The sequence below is a fragment of the Octopus sinensis genome, linkage group LG20 (genome assembly GCF_006345805.1).
Source record: "Octopus sinensis linkage group LG20, ASM634580v1, whole genome shotgun sequence".
Classification (NCBI taxonomy): Eukaryota; Metazoa; Mollusca; class Cephalopoda; order Octopoda; family Octopodidae; genus Octopus; species Octopus sinensis.
The window spans coordinates 28,041,529-28,066,477 of NC_043016.1; the positions used below are offsets into that span (position 1 = coordinate 28,041,529).

General features: G+C 34.7%; 1 protein-coding gene across 1 annotated transcript in view; it reads left to right on the top strand.

Moving 5' to 3' along the window:
• Positions 1–24,949, top strand: part of LOC115222527 (protein HIRA) — an 83,436-nt gene that overhangs the window by 40,661 nt on the left and 17,826 nt on the right. The window contains exons 15-20 of the mRNA XM_029792781.2: positions 15,055–15,140; positions 15,942–16,037; positions 17,375–17,669; positions 19,536–19,630; positions 21,740–21,775; positions 22,108–22,258. Coding sequence (XP_029648641.1) covers positions 15,055–15,140; positions 15,942–16,037; positions 17,375–17,669; positions 19,536–19,630; positions 21,740–21,775; positions 22,108–22,258 — 759 coding nt within the window. The remainder of the gene's footprint in view (positions 1–15,054; positions 15,141–15,941; positions 16,038–17,374; positions 17,670–19,535; positions 19,631–21,739; positions 21,776–22,107; positions 22,259–24,949) is intronic.

Genomic DNA, 24,949 nt, shown 5'->3' on the forward strand with positions numbered 1-24,949 from the left:
TGATGTTATTGTACTTAAAAAACCACATCTGTTTATCAATATTACGAGAATAGAGAGTTGGCAAAAGTAGTAGAGCATCAACATAAAATAATTATTCTTAGTTCAAATCTTAGCAGTGACTTCACTTTATATTTTTCCAGGGTTCTCAAAATTTGTACCAGTAATATCCTACAACTGATGCAGTCATCTTATACAATCCCTTCCAACAAGGATTTAGCTTTTTGCCGAATTGAAAGTAGTCCTCTGCTTTCTTTCCCTCCTCCTCCATCAGAATAAATGCTTTGCGATATCTGTCATGGCTCTTTGCATTCTTGGTTCAAATCCTACTGAAATCATTGTAGCCTTTCATCCTTTTGAAGTCAGCAAAATAAAGCACCAGTAAATGAAATAAAGTACCAATCATGTACTGGGATTGATGTAAATGACTTACCCTTTCCCCTCAAAATTGCTGGCATTGTACCAAAATTTGAAATAACTATTATTACCATTACTGACACAGGTTTGGCCGTGTGGTAAGAAGATTGCTTCCCAACCACATAGTTCTGGGTTCAGTCCCATTGTGTGATTCCTTATGCAAGTGCCTTCCACTGTAACCTCTGGCCGATCAAAGCATTATGAGTGAATTTGGTAGACAGAAACTGAAAGAAACCCATCTGTGTGTGTGTGCGCATTTGTCCTCCATTACTTAACAGCTGGTGTTGGTGTGTTTACATTGATGTGACTTAGTAGTTTGGCAAAGGTGCCTGGTAGAATAAGTACCAAGTTTAAAAAAATAAATAAATACTGAGGTCAGTTCATTTGACTAAAAAAAATCTTCAAGGTGGTGCCCCAGCATGGCCACAGTGTAATGAGTGAAATAAGTAAAAGATAAAAAGGTGAATGAGTATTATTATTAAAATAACTAATTACATACTGTATTAGTTAGAAGGGATGTTGTCTTGAGGTTTATTGACATGTCTCCTGAAACCTCAAGAATCTTTCTTGAGATTCTGATAGAATATAGGATTGCACTTTTCTGCAGGTTGACACTGTGAGTCTCAATTCCAGTGTCTTTCAGCCTCTTAGACAAAGATGACCTTGGAAAGATTTCAGAACATAAAGGCTGAGAAGAAATGCCAGTAAGCATTTTGTCCGATGTTCTAATGATTCTGCCAACTTACCGCTTTAACAGTAATAATGATAATAATAATCTTTTCTACTATAGGCACAAGGCCTGAAATTTGGGGGGAGGGGACTAGTTGATTACATCGACCACAGTGCGTAACAGATTTTTATTTCATTGACTACGAAAGGATAAAAGGCAAAGTAGACTTCAGTGGAATTTGAACTCAGAATGTAGCAACAGACGAAATACTGCTAAGTACTTTGTCTGGTGTGCTAACAATTCTGCCAGCTTGCCACCTTAATAATGATAATAATAATGCTCTCCAACAATGTTGTCATAGTGCAAAGTCACAAATTTGGAGGTAGGAATGTGTGTTGGCTGACTGTGCTTCAACCCCAAGATAAGGGAAATCAAAAATGTTTTGTCCAGGATTTGAACCCCCAAGTAACCAAATACCATAAAATATTTTACCTGATGCGTTATTGATTTTGCTATCCATTATGTTGAATTATAAGTGAAAAAAATAACTTTGTCTATGGTGGGAAATTCTGAATTATGGCTTATGAAATGTATATGGTATTATATGTGTATGTGTGATTTGTTTGGTAATCATTGTTTATAAGAATATTACAGCCTAGTTTGAAGTAAGAATAAAAACTTTCAGTGTGAAAGCACTGAAGGAATTTACTTCATTACAACAGTGTGTGTTAAAATGTTATGTATTGAAGAATATTACTTCAAATCCCTGTATTGTCTGTGTGGTGGCAGTTTTATCAGTTCTATGATTAAATGCAGTTCTGTGGAAGAAAATTGTTTATTTGCAAGAACATTCTAAAACTGGTGCTTCTGAGGAAAGTATATGCAACTCATTTGATAATTGAATTATGGGTTTTGAATGATACAGCCACCAACATATCAATTTTTTTCTACTATTGGTACTGTCTCTGTTTCTCTCTCCTGCCACCACTATATTTCCTGTTTTACTGAACCAGTAAGCTGTGTGTTATTGCTTTTTTGCGCTTGTCTTCCTCTCAGTATCATTACTGTTCCTGTATCTCACCTGTAAGATAAACTTGCAATTTTTCTGGCTGAAAGTGTCCTGCTGACTCTAAAGTTCTTCAAACGTTTCTAGCTACCAACAGCTGTTTGACCATATCTCTTCCTTCATCAACATCTCTTATTTCACCTCTCTCTTAAGTAATCGTCCTCACAACCCTCATACATTCATCTCATACTATTGCCTCCTAACCCTCTAATGCAGAAACCAAATCTTCGACAGTCCTTAATTCTCTGTATCAACTAGTTTCATCCTCTACACACTTCCCTGACTGACACACAGACCTCTTTCTTACCTCCCAACCTAACTCCTACTACACCATCACCATCAGAACCTATTGGATTATCCAACTACTGTCTTACCACAGCACAATGTTTCATTCATCCCCTGAGCCTTACGACACTGCAAGTCAGCTGTATGACCATAGCTGTGTTAACTATACCACCCAGAACATCACATGCTTCTTTCCTGCACTATCAATGATAGCTAAGAAGTGACTGAAACCATCCATTTTTATCATGTTCCTCTACATTCATCACAAGTAGGATAATTCTCTCCGCATTTCATCTGACATACATATGGCACCGCATAAATCCAGTATATCTTAGCCAAGGTTACAAGCCCTGACAATGTACCCATCATTGATTCTCGCTCTCCTTCTCAGCCTTGGAAACAACCTACAATATATCCAATTTCCAAGATCAACTCCCTTTCACCATGTCTACCATTTTCTTTTGAACCCCCCTTCCTCTCTCTCTCCATAATAACCACCGGTAACTGTGTATCTACAAATCTACTGGATGTCACTCATTTGTAAGTTCGTATCTATAAGAAATTTGCTCTTGCTGCACTCACATCAGTATATCACTACTGTATCTAGCTTATGATACTCCTAGCTAAACTGACTGTACTCTCAGGCCACCACTTGGTTTGGAAGTTACATGCTGTAGCTATTGAAGGAACTCTCCCTGACCCCATACTCTATCAAATGTGGTGCACTCCAAGGTTCAATTTTGTCTCACACACCTTTTCTCCTAAACAGATGTCATCATCTCCAGCAACACCCATTCCTATACATATGTTGCCACTTGCCATTCTTCCTTAACTGTCCATATCTCACCATCATCCACATGTTACTTAGACATCTCTCAACAAACATATACTGACACCATGAAGAGAAATATTGAAAACACCTTTCATTGGTACCATATCGATGTTGTCTCCTTTCATATTAACAAAGATGCAATCACTGCACACATATCAAAGAAACACTTCTATACACAATGTCATAGAGAACATACAACTTCAACCTGTGCAGCCTCTACAAATACTAGCTGTCTTCATCACTGAGGGTCTCTCTCTCTTCTGATGAAGTTACATTCTTAACAAAGAAAAGACTATATCATAATTACTAGCTTTCCACTTGAGACAGAAAATACTTCACCCTCAGTAGAGTAGCCAATGGCATTAATATAAACTATAAAGATAGATAAATATATATTTGAATTTGGTCATGGTAGTTATGAGGTATTTGTATATTTATCTCTTGAAGTGGAAATAAATTCAGTTAATCAAGAAATTATCTTGTAAAATATTTATTATATTCTTATTAATTTTTGCATATTTTTTTGTGTGTGGGGGTGTTCTAGACTGGGATTGATATCATGATGGTGTACAGAGTAGCTATGGTGTTAGTGGACCAGAATTAATAAAAACTGGTGAGAATTATCAATAAAGATGTAGTTATAGAGAGTGAACTAAAGAAAAATTAATTTAATAAATGGTGTGTATCTTTAGTTTGAAGGAAGAGGTTGTACCTCCAGCCTTGAAAGGTCTTTCACAAACTGATATGGTGATAGCTTAAGGAAGTCTATAGGCAAGAAAGGAATTTCAGGGGAATATCATTCTGGGAAGGAAGGACTGACAGAGTAGATATAATGAATGAATGAATGAAGAACAAATGTTGAGGGTAGATGTAGTAAATGGTGAATAAGAGGTGGAATTGAAGAGCAGAAGTATAGTAATATTGATGCAATGATCAAATGTAGGATGAGAGAGAAAGATATGTTTGGGTAGGTTGGCTGGTGGGTGACAAAGCAGGCAGAGTGATAGATATGTGGTGATGGGGTGATCAATGTAAGATATGAGTGGTGAGGATAGTATAAAGATGAGGGCGGGATATCAATTGAAATGGCCCTGAGTTGTTGGAAAAGTTACCTCAGGAAGTACTGGCATGATCAGCTATCTGATGTATGAAGGCGAATTTATCCCAGGGGAACTTGGGTTTCAAATTAAACAGAAAATCTGTAAAGTTTATTTTCAGTTGGTTCAAGTTCTATTATGCAATAAATACTGCATACTCTATACTTATATAGAATGTAAATACACATACATAAATATAATAAATACTGTTCGGGCCAGATTAATTAAAAATTTGTGTAGTGTTTTTTTTTCTTTGGAGCTTTCTGTTTTACATTACATTTTCCACCTGATTACTATCTTGGTTGTTTACAGATACTTAAACACAAGATCAGTTTATATTGAAATATTTTATCTCCAGTATAGGGTTTACAGCTTCTGTCCATTATCATCTTCATCACCCTTTAATGTCTGTTTTCCATGCTGGCATGGATTTGGCGATTTGACTTGAGCGAGTGTACTGAGTGCTTTGATGCAGCACTGGCATGGGTGGTTTTTATGTGGCACCAGCACCCACAAGCCCACAAGATTAGGGATGCTCAGCTGGAGAGGGTTGCATGGGACGAGCCTGTATGCAAGGGAAACCACACTTTTACTTAGCTTGACATGTCTTTTCAAGCACAATAAACCATCAGAAGTCTCAGTCCCCTGTCATTCCATTGTTTGTAGACCCTTTCTCACCACTTCGATTGTCACAAGATAATTTAGTTGATAAATTTTGAGATATTTATTTAGACAGATGAAAAAGTTTGGTACTTATTCTATCAGTCTTTTCTGCTGAACTACTAAGTTACAGGGACATAAAAAAAAAACCCAACACTGGTTGTCAAGCGATGGTGGAAGGGACATACACACATACATGATAGGCCTCTGCACAATTTCTGTCTACTAGAATCACACACAAGACATTGACTGACTTGTGTCTACAGGAGAGGACTTGCTCCAGTTGCTGCGACTGGGACAGAACCTGAAACCACATACTTTGCTAAGTGAACTTTTTAATGATACAGCCATGATAAACTAACAAACAAAGACTTATGTACATAATACCTACATATTACATAGACAATGTTGTTGGATAGAATTTAAAGCTTAACTCTTAAGCATTCAGATTACTCTATCAAATTTAATGCTTTTTGATTCACACTGTTTTGAACTAATAATGCACTATCGTGGCCAGTTTGAAAATAAAACAAGTAGAATATTTGAGCTAGATATGGCTAGTTTAAATACTAATGGGTTGAGGCAGAGATGTTTAGAATACAAAGATTTGTTTTTTCTTTTTTTCTGCAGTTAATTAGGGTAGAAGAAATTTGAGATGAGTTGACAATTGGCAGTTCAGAAGAATAGCAATCATATGGAAGCTGGTCAGTGGAGTTTTATTATGAAGCAAGATTGGAGATATAATGTTGGGAAGCTGTCTATTGTGTGTGTACACATATAAAATGTACATATCAACATCATCATTATTTTAACATCCGTTCTTGCATAGATCAGATGGAATTTGTTGAGGCAAATTTTCTACATCCAGGTGTCCTTCTTATTGCCAATCCTTACCTGTTTCCAAGCAAGTTAATATCTCTCCATAGCCAGATGAGTGGAAATGAAGCCTACAACTTGTATGAGAGTAACATTCATTTACACATGTCACACCACTTGCAAGCATCAAGCAATATCAAGGGAATAAGGGAGGCATTAACATAAACATTAATGCATACATATATACACACACGACAGACTTCATTCAGTTTCCATTTAACAGCTCCACTAAAGACTATTATAGCCTAGGGCTATAATAGAAGATATTTAGCCAAGATTTTTCCCAGCTTGTGATTGGGAAGCAAACTTCTTAAACACTCAGATGTGCCATATATATATATATGTATATGTGTGTGTGTGTGTGTGTGTGTGCATATGATTATCATCATCTAGTGCCCACTTTTCCATGCTTGCAAGGATCAGACAGAATCTGTTGGCTGCCCGCTTCCTGTTGCCAACAGATACCTATTTCCAAGCAAGGTAATATCTCCCCATGGCCAGATGTTTTTTTTTTCTTCATGGAGGTTGGAAACAAATAACATTGCATGTATGATGGTGGTACTCATTTACAATGATCATATGATATCAAAGAAAGGGTATGCTCAAACACCCACATATATATATATATTATATATATATATATATATATATATTATATATATATATAATCTCATCATCATTGCTTAACATCTACCTTCCTTGCTGGCATGGGTTGGACAGTTTGACAGGAGGTGGCCAGGTAGAAGACTACACCAGTCTACTGTGTTTGTTTTGGCATGGTTTTTACAGCTGGATGTCCTTCCTAACACCAACCACACCATAGAGTGGACCAAGTGCTTTTTATGTGGCACCAGTATAGGCGAGTTCAGTTTTATATACATATGTACAGATACACATACTTTGATAGGTTTCGGCCATTATTGGCCCAGGCCATGTCTAACTTAATAGCACCACATACAATGAGCTTTTTTCAGTTTCCATCTATCAAATCCACTCACAAGGCATTGGTTGTCCTGGTGCTATAGCAGAAGACACTTACCCAAGGTTTCAGGTAGTGGGGATGAATCTGGAAATAGAAATTCATATTTATTACAAGAGACAACTGTGAGTTTTATTAGACAAAACAAGGGTTTTGTTTCTTTACAGTTAGCTTAACATTGTGTGAAATAATGTTTGCAAAATGATTAGCAATGTAGTGTTTGTTTTGTTATGGAGGTGTTGGTGTTGTGCCCACAATCTTATTCTCCAAAACTGGTGATTTCATTGTGATTGTTGTTGGAGGTGCTGGTGTTGATGGTTCCTCAAACCTTAATCTTTGAGAAGAAATGATTAGGGAAAACAGCTTTAGTGCAGGAGAAGATGAAGTAGAGATTAGGAGACGTGGGCAGCCTTAAACTCAGTTCAAAGGGTACAGGCTGGTTGATGTAGTAGGGGGTCATTTTTTAGGTTAGTGCTTGTAATGTTGATTAAGTCTGCATTAATCAGCCAGATGCCCCTTTGTTGTTGTTTTTTTATGTGGACTAGAGTATTTGTGAATTGTAGTATTACAAATGTATTGTAGTACAAAAAAGAAATGAAGAAGTGGAGTGCATTGTTTGAAAGTATTCCATTCAAGATATGAAAACAATCCTTTGGTGAAAACTTGATTAGGGATCTTAATTTTTGGTTTGGAAGGAATATCATGTCTTTATAAAGGTTTGGTAATGCTAAACATACAAGGCTTCTTAAAAAAGTCAGTGTAACAATGGTAGGGAACCTTTCCAAAGTGGGAGTTTAATATTCCTACACATCCTTGGTAAATTTATTTGTAATAGGGCATAATAGAAATATTTTCTCTTCGTCATCTCTATTGTTTGCCACTATTTCTAGAGCAATTAGTCTTTTATTTATTCAGAATTATTTTAGATGTACACTAACTTCAGTTATCAGTTCTTAATATGTACCATTTTCATGGTTAACTTGTGTGGCTTTCAGTCGAAAGGAACTAAAGCTTTTGACTAGATCCACCTAGAGCTGACTTTTGACATGGCTGGGTCTCTTAATTCAGACCTGTTTTCATCATGGGTTATGTTATAATGTATGAGATGTTGTGGTCCCTATTTTAAAGTTAGCTAGGTGTCCAATTAGATTTGATTGTTGATCCATCCAGTTCTAATGCTGATTATGTAAAGCTTTCTTGCTGGTTGTGTGGACTCAATTTTAAGTCTTTTTTTTATTTGGCTGCTATATTGTGGAAGTCAAGTGACTTCTTGGAGGTTTCCTTAAAATATTGGTTGGATTTTATTGGGAAACATTTGTCCACCAGGTGACTGCTGTATATAAACTTGATCTAGATCCCTATTTTTAAAACATTAGGGAGAGATTTGGTAACAGCATTCAGCAGGTCAGTAGATGTTCCCCTTTTACTAACAAAGAAATGAATGTAGTTGGAGTTGTTTTTATGTACCTATATATGTATTTTGTATATGTAAATACTTATTTCTATATTCAGATGTTTTGGTTAACAATTATTGCAAGCTATACAATTTTCCAAATAGCTCAAACAGTGAAATAAGTGTTGTACTGTGAAGAAGATTATAAGTCTATCATTCTGGACAGAGCTTTTTCTTGAAAACTGAAGAATTGTCTACAATGGTGAAGGCTAAATAAAATAGGAATGTATTTAGTTTTTGTCAATCCGGAGCATCACTAGTTTCTACAAATTCTACTATTTTACCAAACTTGACATAACCTCTGTTAATAGTAAGAGTTTACTCTGTGAATTAGTTCCTAATTGTCATTATTGACCAATTACCTAAGGCATAGTGAGTGATAAAACAAAGATGTTGATAATGCATTGATAATAAATTTTCAGTAAAAATTTTCCTTTTGTTTTATTCTTAGGAGAGAGAATTGGACACAGTATTTGAGGTAGGGACAAAGTTGATTTTATTACGATTTTTATTTCTAAAACTGTTTAGAATGATTTTTTCTTCTTTTCCCTTAATTTCTTGTTTGTTTGTTTGTTTGTTTTTTTGTTTTTTTTTTTTGTAATATTTATCATGCTACTGAAAATATTTCTTTCCTAAAATATATTTCATTAGCTTGTGAGTGTGTGTTTACATACATTTACATGCACACAAATGTATATGTATGTGTCTCTATATATTAGCACTAACAAACTATCTTAAAACGTGTTGGCGCAACCTGGCCATTTATATCATGTATTGCTGATCAGTATTCAACTGAAGCTCTCTTGCTTACACTTTTTATTTTGTTCTTTTACTCTCTTTCTATTTCTCCCTATTTATCTAACACTGTCTCATAAATTTCGTCCCCATTTCCAATACATACACACAGAGTCATGGTTGCATAGTTCACTTCCCAACCACACAGTTTAGGGTTCAGTCTTACTGCATGGTGCTATGAGCAAGTCTTCTAATACAATCTTGGGCCAACAAAAGCCGTAGGAGTGAACTTGGTTGACAGAAACATGTTATTGTTCATGTCTGTTTGTTCTTACATCATGTAATAGTTGTATATGAGCATCACCATCATACAAGCTATCTTCTTCAATTCCAACCTGCTGTAAAAGCATGTCTAGCCAAAGGGAAATATTACTTTGGAAACTGATAACACTTGGCAACAAGAACAACATTTAACCATAGAAAACCTTCCATCTGATCCATGCAAGTATGGTAAAGTGGATTACACAAAATTTTCTTCCTTCAAAAGAAAAAAAAAGAAAAAACTCTCTCTTCTCTTCCACTTAACTCAATACTTTTGCATCCTCCCCTTCTTCATTATCTTTGCTGAAATATTAATGTTAACACCTCATCTTTTTTTTCTTAACTTGTTATCTCTTACTTTTCTGAAAGCTTTATGTGAAAACTACTGTCATATTTTTTTCCTCCTCTCCATCTTTTTGATGGTTACTCAAGTTTTTGTTTCTATGATTTCAACTCCTATTGAATCTATCTAGTTATCTGCTTTATGTAACAGTCAGGGAATATCTTTCATCTACATCTCTCACTTTCCTTTCTCCCACATCTTCATCCTTACAGTCACTTATCACTTGCTTATTTAATAACTCTAACTGACGTGAAGTCTCCACATTTTACTTTATGTGAATTAGCTTTACACATACAAACATTAATTAATTGAAATACATACATACTCATGTGTGTGTGTTTGTATGCATATGTGGGTATATATATATATATATGGGAAAATGGTATATTCAAGTTGATCATCTGATATTCTGGCTGAAGTCTGCATTCTTTCAGTTCACTTCTCACTTAAAACAGCATACTTTGAAAAATTTCCCTGAATTTGCAGAAAATAACCTTTGTATGATTGATATAGCTTCAGTTCCATTAAAAGTAATCATTGATGATGCTTCTGATAAAATGGTTATAGGACATTTTGTATAACACTTTGATGGTATGTATATTCAGTTGAACCTGTAATAGGTAGGTAGGTAGGTGGGTGGCTTGGTAGGTATTACATGGGATGGTGGGTTAAGAAGTATATATCTAATGAAAATTGGTGAGCAATGCAAAGAAGGGTTGGATATTGAGCAGTGAGATTATTTTTTAAAAGAGAAATACATAGATTTTTCAGTAGTTATGGTTTGTGCTTGCAGAACAATATGACCCATGTAGCTATATGATGCTCGGATGAAGCATTATCATTGTCTTAACGTCTAGTTCATGGTGCTTGCATTGGTCAGATAAAAGTGTGTTGGGCAGAGTTTTTTATGGCCAGATGCTTGTTCTAGTTTATTGAACAACAAGCAACCTTCACCGGAAATAAACAACACTTGTTTTAATGAACTTTTGTTTACGTAGATTGCAATGTGTCTGACATGCTACGAAGCCCATACATGCTTTTGTGGTGGATTGCAAGCTTCATTTGCTGTTGTTTACAACCGGCAAATGCAGGTGAAAATGAGGGGAAGGTGAACACGCTCTCTGTCTCTCTCAAATGCACATGTCAGGTTTCTTTCAGTTTCAGTCTACCACATCCTTTCACAAGGCCTTGGTCATCCCGGGGCTAAAGTAGAAGGTGCTTGTCCAAGGTATCTACTGCACAGCAGGACTGAACCCAAAACCATGTTGGTAATAAGCAAACTTCTTAACCACACAGCTATACCTGTGGCCAGTGACTATCCACTCATTTATTCAAATACAGTCTATCTAGAATTACATGTACAGTGGTATCCTTCTTTATTAAGATGGACAGCTGTGATTTGGCTGTTTGAGTAACGGCATAGGAAAGTGACAAAGTCTGCATTGAGAACTGTATACCAATAACTTGATTGATAAAGAAAAGATTATCGTCATCAACGTAAACTTCTTTTCCCATGTTTTCCATGCTGACATGGTTTGAGCATTTCAACAAAAGTCAACGAGCTAGAGGACTGCCAAACTCCAATGTCTGCTTTGGCATGGTCTCTATAGTTAGATGCTCTCCTTAGTATCAACCACTTTACAAAATGTATTTGATGTTTTTTTTTTTTTTTGTGTGGAATTGACACAAATGAAATCAGCAAGTAACTTGCAAGAAAAGACCCTCTCCAGTGAGGCTGGGGTTTCCTATTGAGAAAGAGAAAATGAGGAAGCACTAGAGAAGATGGTGAAAATTAAAATGTAAAATTCAAAAATATTAGTTGAGAATATATTAGGAGCCAATGCTATCTGAGACTTGGCTTTGGTCAATATGTAAGGAAAGTGCATATAGCGTAGTGGTTAAGAGTGCGGGCTACTAACCCCAAGATTCCGAGTTTGATTTCAGGCTGTGACCTGAATAATAATAACAACATTGAAAAATACCTAAGGAATGAGAACCCAGGGTCGAAATTTCCCCAAGACACCCGATGAAGGCTGGAGGGTATATCAGCTGAAATGTTGTGTTAACAACAAACAAGATGGGGACAAATATCTGTCAAATGTAAATAATGTTAAAAGGAAAGTGCAGTTAGGAACAATTCTAGAGACTTTTGTGCCTCAATCCACAAACACCATATACTAAATACATCACTTCGTCTTGTCTTTTGTATGTAACTGTCCATAGCTTTCTCTATAGAAATTCATCCATAAGTCAGGTAATCATTTAGCATTGGTTTCCATTGCTGCTACCCTCTCAAACTAATCTTTATCGTAAACTTTTTGCCATTTGTAACAATGGAAGTACATTTCTCCTTTTTGCACAATATTAAATACTGGCACTATACTAAATGTATTGCACATAAATTATATTGTTACATTGGCTACTTTGTATGTGTGTGTGTGTGTGTGTGTGTGTGTGTGTGTGCGTGTGCATGCATGCATGTGTATATGTGTTTGTGTCAGAGGTGGAGAGCTAATATTTTAATATTTGATAGCTTCATTTTGGAGACATTTAATCTCTTAACCAAGCTTTTCAAATACTTCTGTTTTTGTCTTAATTTATTCATTTAGACATGTTTATTAAAAATATTGAAAAAAAAAGAGTTAAACACTAGTTGGAGACAGGCTAATAAGAATAATAGTGATGATGATGATGATGATGCAAATGATAATGTTTTTGTTTTTCAATTGTGGAATATTTTGGAATAGTTGGCTATATTATTGGTACTTATATTTAAAAAAAAAAAAGCTTCCAACCAAGTGGTATCCAGTAATTTCTCTTTTAGTTTAATTAAAGTAAGAAGGGAAGTATTTTGGGACAGAAAAGGATGAAATAAGTTGATGCTGTTAGTAACAGTCAACATGGACAGGGGCTGGAAGATTCAAGGACAGTTTATTCTAGAAAGGAAGGATTGAACGACCTTTAACCCTTTCGTTACTGTATTTATTTTGAGATGCTCTGTGTTTCTTTCAATTAATTTTAAGTATAACAAAGAATTTAGTAAAAAAACTTCGTTATCATTAAGCTAGTGTTAGGAACATAAGTTGTGACTAAGGTTTGGTGGAAGATTTTAATTCAAAACTTGTGAAAACAAGACATTTGTACTACAGAGCCGGTTTCAGCCGGGTTGGTAACAGAGTGTAAAAGGGAAGAGAGGTAGGGATGCAAATTAGGGTTAATTATAATGCATTAGAATTTGTGAATATTAAGGCATCATGTAACATGCAACATAACATCATATTGGTTAGTCTTCTGCTGTGCACAGCTATCTCCAGTAATGGTAAAATGAAGGCTAGATTAGTTTCCTTTGATATAGAAGTATAGCATGTAAATAAGTATCTGATTTGTGCTGTTGTTAATGGTTGAACTTTGTTGAGCTTAGGGGAATTATGGATTTAGATTGTGAGATGTCATATTTAATATCAGGTCGCTGATATTGAATAAAATGCTAAACATTAATGTTATGCAAATTAATAGCTTCAGTTCTCTAGCTATTAGAATTGGTGTGTATATAAAAGAACGGCTACTTGTTACTCTGGGATTAGTCAAGTTATATAGACACCTGATGAAACCCTAATCAGGGGCGAAACTAGATTAAGACTCCATAATTTTCTTTTCAATCTATAGAGAAATAGGTAACATCCATGTTTGTGTCTGCTTTGTAGCTTTACATATATATATATGAAAAATCAAGTCAAGATAGAAAATGCTAAAATAATTTTATAAAGAAAATTTCAGTACTGGTTTCAGTCATTTGAAACCTTTTCAACTGTAGCAATTAAATAATTAAATTTAGAAAAATTAAAAGAAAAGTTTTTTTAAAAAAATATTTGTAGTGTTCAAATATGAGTGGCATTTTCCAGGGGAGGAAGAATTTGGGAGTGCCTTGATTTTGAGTGGTCAGTTGCTGATCAATTCATGAGAATATTTCTATTGAAAGGTTTGTTTATAAAAAGCATTAGTGATAAAGTTAGGAAGTAGAAGGGGGAGAAGAAGAAGAAGATGAGGATGATGATGATGAAGAAGAAGAAGAAAGAGAAGGGAGAATATGAATGAGTGGAAGTAGTGAGGTGTTGTATGACTTAAAGTTGGCACATTATGGGTTATAGCTGTGATTGGGGCTGATTTTTTATGGATTCTTAGGAATGTAATATTTGCGTGTGTATTTGTGTTATTCTAAAGCCGAGGTGGATATATCGTTTGTTGTAGACCCGTTCAGAAGGGGCCTGTATTTTGTAATAAAGAGAGTTTCTTTACTTATTCGTTGGCTTGAGGTTGTATCGTCCCTGAATTGGTAGAGGGGGAAAATCCTGAAGCTTGGAGTTTTGTTATTGGCGCAAATATCTATGTGTTGGCTGAATGCTATTTTTCTGTTTTGGGGAATTTTTATCTGGGATCTGTGCAGGGCCATTCTTTTACGTAAACAATTTAAAAGAATGGCCCTGCACAGATCCCAGATAAAAATTCCCCAAAACAGAAAAATAGCATTCAGCCAACTTTTCTTTTAATTTTTCTAAATTTAATTATTTAATTGTTACAGTTGAAAAAGTCTCAAATGACTGAAACCGGTACTGAAATGTTCTTTATAAAATTATTTAGTATCCTTTTAGTCTGAGATCAGCTCTAATAGAACAGCCCTATAACCAGATGTGTTCCAGCCACACCCCTCTCACGATGTTTGTTTTTGTATATCTACATTTCATCATCTAATATGTTCTTTCCTCTTTTATAAGCTAATAGATTTTGATTTGAGGAAATTTAGTCACTATTTCTAACATCTCTAGCAACAGCCCACAGGCTACTTTCTCTGTAACATTTATTTATAAATAAGGTAAGCATGAATTGTTTTCCTTATTTTGTTGTTGGCAGTAACGATTGCTTGTATTATCTGAGTTGTTTATAAGAAAGATTTATACCACCACTGTTATTATTACTGTTACTACTACCAACACCATTACTACTAGTACTACTAATAGTGCTACTAATACTGTGATTGATATAAAAGCTAATACATGTTTTATAACTAAAATCTATTGAACCATGTTTTTTGTGTTTTATCTATTTATTATTATTGGTTCCTTATTGGTGAATATTCATTGTATATTCACCGTGTACATTACTTATGAAAATGATGGAAAACAGTTCTTACTTTATACTTAAAACAAAAAAGATATTTTTTTCATATTGTATTCTTGGTTCTTTGGTTGCTTCTCAAGGGAAAATTAATTTATGATTTGAACTTTATTCAACTTTGCCTTCTTTTCTCTCTTTCTTTTATATTCAGCCCACCGATAAGCAAATAGAAACACGAACTGCAGATGGAAGACGAAGAATTACTCCGATATATCTTGCTCCTCAACCTGACATGAGGTAATTATATTATGAAATTGAGCGTGATGACAGTGAAATAGGTTCAGATCTTTCTTCAGCAACCATTCTGTTGTATCCATGAGGAAGTCATGTGACCACTGTTTTTTAAAAAATTAGATTTATTCAAGTGATGTTCACTTTGAACATCTGTAGGGAAAATATAGATGAAGAAGGAATTCAGGAGGAAGAAAGATTATGTAAGCTGAGAGGTAGGTGACTACAATAAGGGATGTAGAGCAGGCAGCGGTATTAAGTGTATTAAGAGGTATTGAGTTGATCAAGGGACAGATGCCATTGTAATAGTGTGAGTATGGGTAGGAAGAAGAGATCATGTGTATGGGTCAGTAGCTGAAATGAGTTTGTGAGTTTTTGCTGATCAGTTAGAAGACATACTTTTGAAGGGTGTCTATGATGTATGTTTAACAACAACAGCTCTGTCTTGTGAAAGCAGTAATCCATTGTAGATCTTAGGTACCTCAGATATGGGAGTAGTACTTCAGTGTGGGTTTCAGGGTTGTCTACATGTGTACCAGCAGCACCATCCTTGATGTGAGAGTAATATTCCATTATAGGTCATATTTGAGTTTTGTCACAGGTCAACAACTGATCTAAACTGAAGTATTGTTCTGTCTCTGAAGAAGAGATCAGCTTTAGTTTGGTTATGTCTGCTTGTATCACCTGGTAAAAATCATCAAAGATTATTGTACAAAAAATTTATCAGAAAAACTTAATATCTATTGCTATCTGTCTGTCTGTCTGTCTATTTTTTTTTTCTTTATTTATTTTTATCTCTTCTTATAGTCAGGGCTGTGATAATGGTGAAATGATGATGCCTTTTGATAGCCAAAACTGTTCAAACAGTGAACCCCGAAAGATAACTGTTGATACTTCCTCAAGGTAGGTTAAATAATTTAGTAAATTTTTTTTTTTATCATTTGCTTGTTCTGTAACATTAACATTTTTATCAGTGCATGTGTGAACAAAATGGACGGACAACAAAACATTAACTATATATCTAAGACCTGAAATTTATCGTCTTGGGCGTTTCTTCTCTATTATTATTATTATTATCCCCATGGTGTACCACTAGTTGACATAGAATCATACATGAGTTCCCACATATTGACTGGTATTGATTTTGTTTTTGTTTTTACTCTAGTCATTTAATTTAAAATTCATTATTGTAAAGTAAGTCCCTTAGACACTTGTCTTGAGTTCTAGAACTCATAGGGCCAACTGAGATCACAACATTCGCCATGAATGTTTGTCGCAGGGTTACTCATATCAGACGAACTGGAATAGTGTGAAATTAAGTGTTTTGTCCATGAACACAGTGTACCATTTGGATCAGGCAATCAAAACTGCAATATTATGATTAAACAACCATATACATGTTACTGAACTGACATATTGAGTACAAATGGATAAACAGCAATGCTACCTGATAGTGAGAGGTGGGTCCTAAATACAGAGCTGTTGCTGACTTGGCCTTTGAAATTTGCTTATTTTTAGAAGAAGACAAAGCAAATGGAACTGTTTTATTTGGTTTTGCAAAATTTCCAATTCAGCCTAGTAGAGTAAGCAAAATTTATATTTAGTACATGTACTAGATACAAAGGAGTTTGATATGGTATTATCATGCAACTGTCTATTAAAACCTTCAGTTGTTCATACTTCAAGCAATATTCTGTGTTGCCTGTGTGTCTGACTTAACTCAACTGTTGTTTTATGTGTGTATGTTTGTGTATTTATCTATCTTCTCTATAGTAAGATACCTTTGCTTGTAAAAAGTCATCTTTTACCCCTCTCATAAAATCCCTGAACTTAGTCTATTTTTCTTTTGTTCTTTACTGTCTTGCAAGTTGCTTTGTTATCTCACTAGCGCATTCATTACACTCAATAAAGTGACTCACATTGAGAAATGCAGTCAACTGTAAAAACCGTGACAAACTGACAGAGCACAATTCAGCTCTGAACTTGCCAGATCCTGTCAAAATGCCTAGCTTATGCTGACATGTATAACAGACATTAAATGGTGGTATATAATATAGACACAGCCCCATTGTAGTGAGGAAGTTTGGCTGCTTGGAATTAAGTTTTTGTTTTCCTTTTATGAATTTGGTTATAATTGAATTCAGCACTGTTTCAATAAAATTATGGTCAGAAATTGAAACAAATTTTGCTATACAAAAAATTTCAAATATATTGGAATTTTGCCTGTATTTTAATTTCAGTGACCTTCCAGCTCCATACTCTGATAAAAATATAACTTTTACCTCTTCAACTGAACAAAGCCGAATTGTAATTGAAAGACAAGACCGTGTGACTGGTCCAGGATTGAACCAATCAGCAGTGAAAACTGAATCTGACCAATCATCTTCAGCACCAACATCTGTTGCTTTGGCAGGGAGTTGTATACCACAAGTTAAAGCTGGATCTCCGGTACCTGATTCTGAAGCACCAAATACTCCAGCTAGTGGTAATGACGGAGATAATCCTGCTGCTACAAATGGCACACCATCAACACAGGTATTTAGTAATTTGCACAATTACTAGTTTGGTTTAGGTGTGTGTATGTTTGAGGCACAGGCATGGCTATGTGGTTGAGCAGCTTGCTTCCCAAGCATGTGGTCTCTGGTTTAGTTCCAGTTGGTGGCACTCTGAGCAAGTGTCTTTTACTATAGCCCTGTGTTGACCAAAGCCTTATGAGCAGATGTGTGAGTACATACCCTTTTCTTGACATCACATGATAATTGTAAACAAGCATCACCATCATACAAGCAGTGTTGCTTGCTTCTGGTCTTCCATGAAAATACATCTGGCCATGGTGAAATATTACCTTATTTAAAAACAGGTAAAAGTTGATGACAGGAAAGGTTTCCATTTGTAGAGAATCTGCTTTAACAAATTCAGTCTTATGAAAGCCAAAAGCAAGCATGAAAAACTAGACATTAAATTATTATTACAATGATGTTTGATAATTAAGTCAATGATTTCAAAATACATATTCCACATAAATTCTTGTTTTTAATCTCATTATTCAGATGAGTGGCATTATCGACATGTGACTTGTTGAGTACATATACAGAGCATATACACGATATTCCTTCTCTGGCACTGGTTATTTAAGAAGACATAGAAATTAATTTCTACAATTAAGCTGGAGTGCTTATTGTGGGTTCTGCTAGATTCCTTGAACTAAACTCTTCTATCCTACACACACACGCAACTCATTTTATTTGTTTAGTCTGGAGGAAGCAACAGTGCTTGTGAACTATGTAGGCCCTTTGCAACTGATGCTATTAATGCTGTTTAAACTGCTTTCAAGTTGACAGTTGGCACATACAAAAATGAGGATTCCAAAGGGATGGTGTTCTTGAGAGGGAAGACTAGACATAATGATTAATTAAGCCAGAGTGGTGGCACAACAACGATGATGAGAGGGGGAGAGATGAACTAGCTCCAAGGAATAGAGGCCATTTTAGAAGCAGTAGAAACAGCATTCTTGTTGCAGATCTGGAAAGTAGTGTTGTCACCAGAGATCTACAGCGGTAGTGATTTTCAGCATTTGGAATAAATAGCCAATTGCAACTCATGTTTGGAGAGTGTATGATGTAGTGGTGATTTCTTAATGAGTAATGTTTGAGAGGGTTATTTTTGTTTTTTGCCACCATGCCCTCTCCTCGTCTCTGTGTTAAGAGACAAGATTAGCATGACCATACTGAAAAACACTCCCATGGTGTCAAGAAGTTTGATGGGAAGAACAGATTTATTTTTGTGAAAGAGTGTTAGGAAGGAAAGAGAAGTGTCAGGGGTAGTGAGAAAGTCAATGGGATGGTTAGAGTAGGAAGATGTTCTGGGTTACCCAGTGTTTTATATGGGTGAGTGGGTATGGTTGGAGTATGGCAAAAGAGTGATATAGATAATAAAGAGTCAGAACATACCCTTGTGGTAACATGTCTAAGGAAGTGAATAGAACAGAATGGAGTGACAGAAGAATCAGAAAGGGTGGGTAGTAGTTGTGTGTATGAAGGAGAAATCAAGGGTTAGAATGGAAGTAGATCTAGTCAGAGGTAAATAGGGATTGATAATAGTGATGAAAGAAGGTGATGTTAACGATGACAGTTGGATGTCAAAAGAATTACAGAGGAAGTGAAGACTGACAGTACAGAAATGGTGATTATGTATAATATGTGGAATGATACAACAGAAGGAAGAGTGATATTGAGACAAAGTGGGATAAAATAACAAGTGCTGACTCGACAGGGATGTATTGAGCATGAAGCCCAAATGTCTGCATACACATACATTCGGCTTCTATCTCTATGATTGTAACATGTGTATGTGTGTGCATTTCATGTATCCTTGTCATCTTTATCTTTTCTTCTTTTGCAGCCCATCACAGCATTAGGGGCCAACAGAATTCCTCTCAAAGTTAAAGATAAATTCAATGAAAAGATTCCTGCCAAAGTTAAAGCTGTTATGGAAAGGTGATGAGAAACATTTTTTATTTCTTTATTGTTAAATTTATTATATATTATTAACACAAATATTTTAAAGCTACCAATTTATGATTTCCCCAGTAGGGGTTTACATGTAATACTTTCTGTTTGCAAGATGAGTTAAAAGTTAACAATTTTGTTACACAACCATAATCAAAATTGCTGGTTTTTTTTTTTTTTTTTTTTTTTTTTTTTAACCTCTGCTTAGTCCAACTTTGGAATTTTGTAATTCATTTTGACAACAGCTATCACTCAACCTGATTGATGTGTGTGTGTGTGGATTGATGTGTATGCCAGAGTGGAAAACATGTTAAATGATGGTAATGATCATCATTTAACAGGTGGAGGCACAATGGCCCAGTGGTTAGGGCAGCAGACTTGCAGTCGTAGGATTGTGGTTTCGATTCCCAGACCGGGCGTTGTGAGTGTTTATTGAGTGAAAACACGTAAAGCTCCACGAGGCTCTGGCAGGGAGTGGTGGCGATCCCTGCTGTACAAGTCAAATAAGAAAATGGAGAGGATAATCAATCGACAAACATCAGCCTGTAAACATTCATTTGGATCTATTCATTAATTAATTGCAATCATATGTATAAGTAATCAAAATAAATAAATAAACAAGTAAATAAATAAAAATAAATGAATAAGAATATTCTTATACATTTATTTTTATTTATTTACTTGTTTATTTATTTATTTTGATTACTTATACATACGATTGCAATTAATTAATGAATAGATCCAAATGAATGTTTACAGGCTGATGTTTGTTGATTGATTATCCTCTCCATTTTCTTATTTGCCTTATAAATTCTGGGTAAATTTCTGCTTTACCCCCAACTCATACCTTTTATTCACTTGTGCTACTGCTCTGCAACAGTAAGCACTGTAGGTATACGTCCAGTAGTATATTGGATATTTATCATCCCTTAGATGGTTGTTTAACCTCTAACTCATATAGGTGAAGAGGATTGGCCTGCAAAAGCCCTGTACTGGCACCTCATAAAAGCGCTCGTGTCAGTGTTTAAAGTTGTTGGTGTTACAAAAGACATCCAACCATAGAAACCAAGCCAAATCTGACAGGAACCTGGTGCAGCTCTCTGGCTTGCTAGCTTTGGTTAAACCACCCAACCTATGCAGGCACGGAAACAGAATTTAAAGGAGGAGGAGGATGGATATATACACACACAAGAAATATTGGTGGATACTCAAAACTGTAACACCAATAGAATGAATTCAAGTTACCATTCCTCAAGTCTCGAACATTTGAGAATTTTAGTGCTGCTGTAAATATCGGTAAAATATTTCAATCTTTGGTACATATTTGCAGTTATGTGGACTGGTCTATGGCGAGTCAACAGTGAAACACTACTTTCCATGATGAACACACTTAATTGTCAACAGTCCACATAACTGTAAGCAGGCAGCATAGTGTAAAATAAGTAATGTCTCTATGTACAAATACAGGTGTGTGTGTGTGTGTATATATATATATATATATATTATATATATATATATATATATATATATATATATGTATATATATATATATACATATAATAAAATATTAGGGAATAAATCCAAAATCACAGGGAAAAATCAGATTTAGGATTAGATCCAATTTTATAGTAAAATATATTATATTATATTAAATTAGAGATAAAACCACTATTAGGTAAATCAAACGATGAAAAACATAAGCCAATACATAAAATTATTTAATTTATATTATTTTAAATATATATCAAAAGTATTAAAAGTTTAATAAAAGATAAAGAGTAAAACACTACGATCGTTTCATGGCTGTACAATTCGTAATAATTCGAGTTATGGTTACAGTCAATCTTCAGGTTAATTGAAATATTTATCTTATCTATCTATATATATATATATATATATATATATATATATATATATATATATATATATATGTATGTATGTGTGTGTGTGGTGTGTATATATGTGTGTGTATGTATATATATATATATATGTGTGTGTATGTATATATATATGTGTGTGTATGAATATATATGTGTGTGTATGTATGTATATATGTGTATGTATATATATAATGTATTATGTTTATCATAATTTTAGGGAGATGGAGAAAAAGAAGTTATTTCCTGGAGACAGGTAAGTTTCAAAATTTACTTATATTGTTTGAGATGTTCAAGTTTAGTAAAATTGTGCATTGTTTTTAATTAGATATGTTGATACATTGATACAGAATAGTGTTTTGTCTAAGGTTCAACACTTTAGTTATAATACTATATATTATTATTAGATATGTTGATATTTTTATCAAGTGGTATGTCTTGTCTCAATATGTTAGTGTATTCATATGGATTGGAATATTTTGTATTTACATTTTAGACAAAACACACCTTTATATAATGGTGTTAGTTAATATGTAATTCAACAATTAATATTTTTTGTTAAATATTTACCTTTTTTTTCTCACCCAGGTTAACTTCATCATCATCATGCTTAGAAGAAAAGAAAAATAGATTAAAATCCACACTTCCAGTGAAACGAAAATTTGAGGGAGGCGGTCGTGTTGGTAGACCTCGTAAATACCCATTATTAAATTCAGCTTCATCACAATCACCGAACTCAGTAAGATTATCCATTAATATATTTTCATTCCTAATAATTTTTTATAAATATATATATAAGGTTTTGTTGAATTTCTGCTGCTTTTAAATATAGCATATTACTCCTACCCCTGGTATTTGAGTACTCTTTTTTCCACCTTGTTTCACATTTATGTGTTTACTCCAGTATATATATATATGTATATGTATATGTATATGTATATATATATGTATATGTATATATATATGTATATGTATATATATATATATATGTATCATCATCATCATCATCATCGTTTAACGTCCGTTCTCCATGCTAGCATGGGTTGGACGGTTTGACCGGGGATCTGGGAAGCCAGAAGGCTGCACCAGGCTCCAGTCTTATCTGGCAGTGTTTCTACGGCTGGATGCCCTCCCTAACGCCAACCACTCCGTGAGTGTAGTGGGTGCTTTTTACATGCCACCTGCACAGGTGCCAGGCGAGGCTGGCAACGGCCACGGTCGGATTGGTGCATTTTACGCGCCACCTGCACGGAAGCCAGTCGAGGCGGCACTATATATATATATATATGTATGTGTGTGTGTCTTTGTGTTTGTCCCCCACCACTGCTTAACAACTGGTATTGGTTTTTTTACATTGCTGTAACAAAGCATTTCAGCAAAAGAGACTGATAGAATAAGTACAAGGCTTAAAAATAAATACTTGGATTGGTCTTTTTTTTTCATCTAAACCCTTTATGGCTGCAGTCCAATGACTGAACAAGTAAAAGATAATAGATATCTTACATATTATTTTACCACATACAAAGATAAAAGACTGTACGAACAGCAGTATCTCAGTTAAACTAGTCCAATCTAGTAACAGATGTGTCATAGTCACTCAACCTGCATGTGAAGTTCTCAACAAACACTCTGCTGCCTTTGAAATACCTCTTAATTCAAGTCATAAATCTTTACGACATTTAATACTATCAGTCAACTAACTGCATGCTAAAGATTTATTTCTGTGGATCTGATTGAGGCAACTTAACAACTAACCTACTCTGTGTGAAGCAAAATTTATAGATATTCCTCTATTGTTATTGTTGCTTGATCCTAAGTCAACTTCACCAACAAAGCAGATATATGGTCAAATTTACCTATCACAACCACCCCAACTTTTTAGGAGTATCTTGAAAACAACATTACCCACTGTATTTCCTTTTTCTTTCTTCCTTTTTTTAAGATGTATACAGTAATTTGAGGGTAACTTAGCTGCTATCTCTTGCAGGTTGGGTGACCAAAGGGTAGCTTCTTTAGCTCAATCCATCTGTTGCAGAATAACAGTAAGAGTAAACAGTATTACAGAATTAATGCTGAAAGTGGAACATTTTGAGTTTTAATTTCATTTTCTAGCACTGGTCTAGAAGCACCTAGAAGATATATAACTACAAATATTTACTAAACATTTAAGGTGGGGAAATATTAAAACTTCATCAAATTACTTGTAACTATGGAGTTAGTATACATTCTAGAACGCTTATAATAAATAAATCAAAATTTCTGCGCTAAGTTAAACCCTTACATAATGAACTCAGCTGTCAAATGATAAAAAAAAAAAAAAAAAAAAAAAAAATCACTATTTTATTATCCCCTAAACCACTCAGAAAAATGAAACTGAAACCCAAAAAATAGTTCTTTAGTCTATTTTTACTTGTTTCACTTATTAAGACTATGGTCAAGCTGGGGCACTACCTGGAAAGGTTTATTTGAATAAATCATTCCCAGTACCTTATGTTTTTTTGTGTTTTTTCAAAGTCTGATACTTATTCTATCAGTCTCTCTTTGCTAAACTGTTAAGTTAAGGGGATGTAAACAAACCAAACTGTTTGTCAAGCATTGGTGGGGACCAAACACAAAAACACACATACATACATATGTGTGTGTGTGTTATATATATATATATATATATATATATATACCTCGTGAGTACCGCTGGCGATTTTTTCCTCTGTCTTCCCTTCTCGGGATCTTTCCTTCTCCTATGTTTCCGACGAAGAGCTCCACTCGAAATGTTAAACCCTCCTTCTTCCCTTCTTTCCTGAGCGTCCAATAATACTTTATTTGTTCCACGTCCTCGCGTTGTTGTGTTTTTGTGTCTTTTTGTGTTTTCTTGTTTGGATTAACTTTATATATATATATATATATATATATATATATACATACTAGGTGGTATCAAAAAGTTCCTGGACTAGTTTTGTAGCACATCAACAGATGGCAGCACACGGTTACATGTACATTGAAAGCTATTAGTGGCCTTCATGAGGCAGTGTGCTGAGTGGCATTGCTGTATTTACTTCGCAAATTGCGTAATTTGTGTTTTTGTAATTACCGTGTATGCAAGTGTCTTCTACCATAGCAATAGTGGAAGTCAGTTGCCCAAAATGCCATGTAATGGGACTGAACACAAATCTTAAAAATTCTTAATTTTCATTGCCCTTAACATCATCAAAGTAGATATAATTCTCAAATAGTCATATCACTTAAAAGAATATTTATCCTAAAAGAAAGATTCTGAACCCAGTTTTTATCAGTAATAATTTCTAAACACTTTTGGGACAACCACATATCTACTGAATCTGTTAGAAAAACAAGCTTAACAGAATTCAAGTCTTTCACTTGATGTTTTGTTTTTTTTTTGTTTTGTTTTTATCCCTTTTTCTTTCATAGCTTA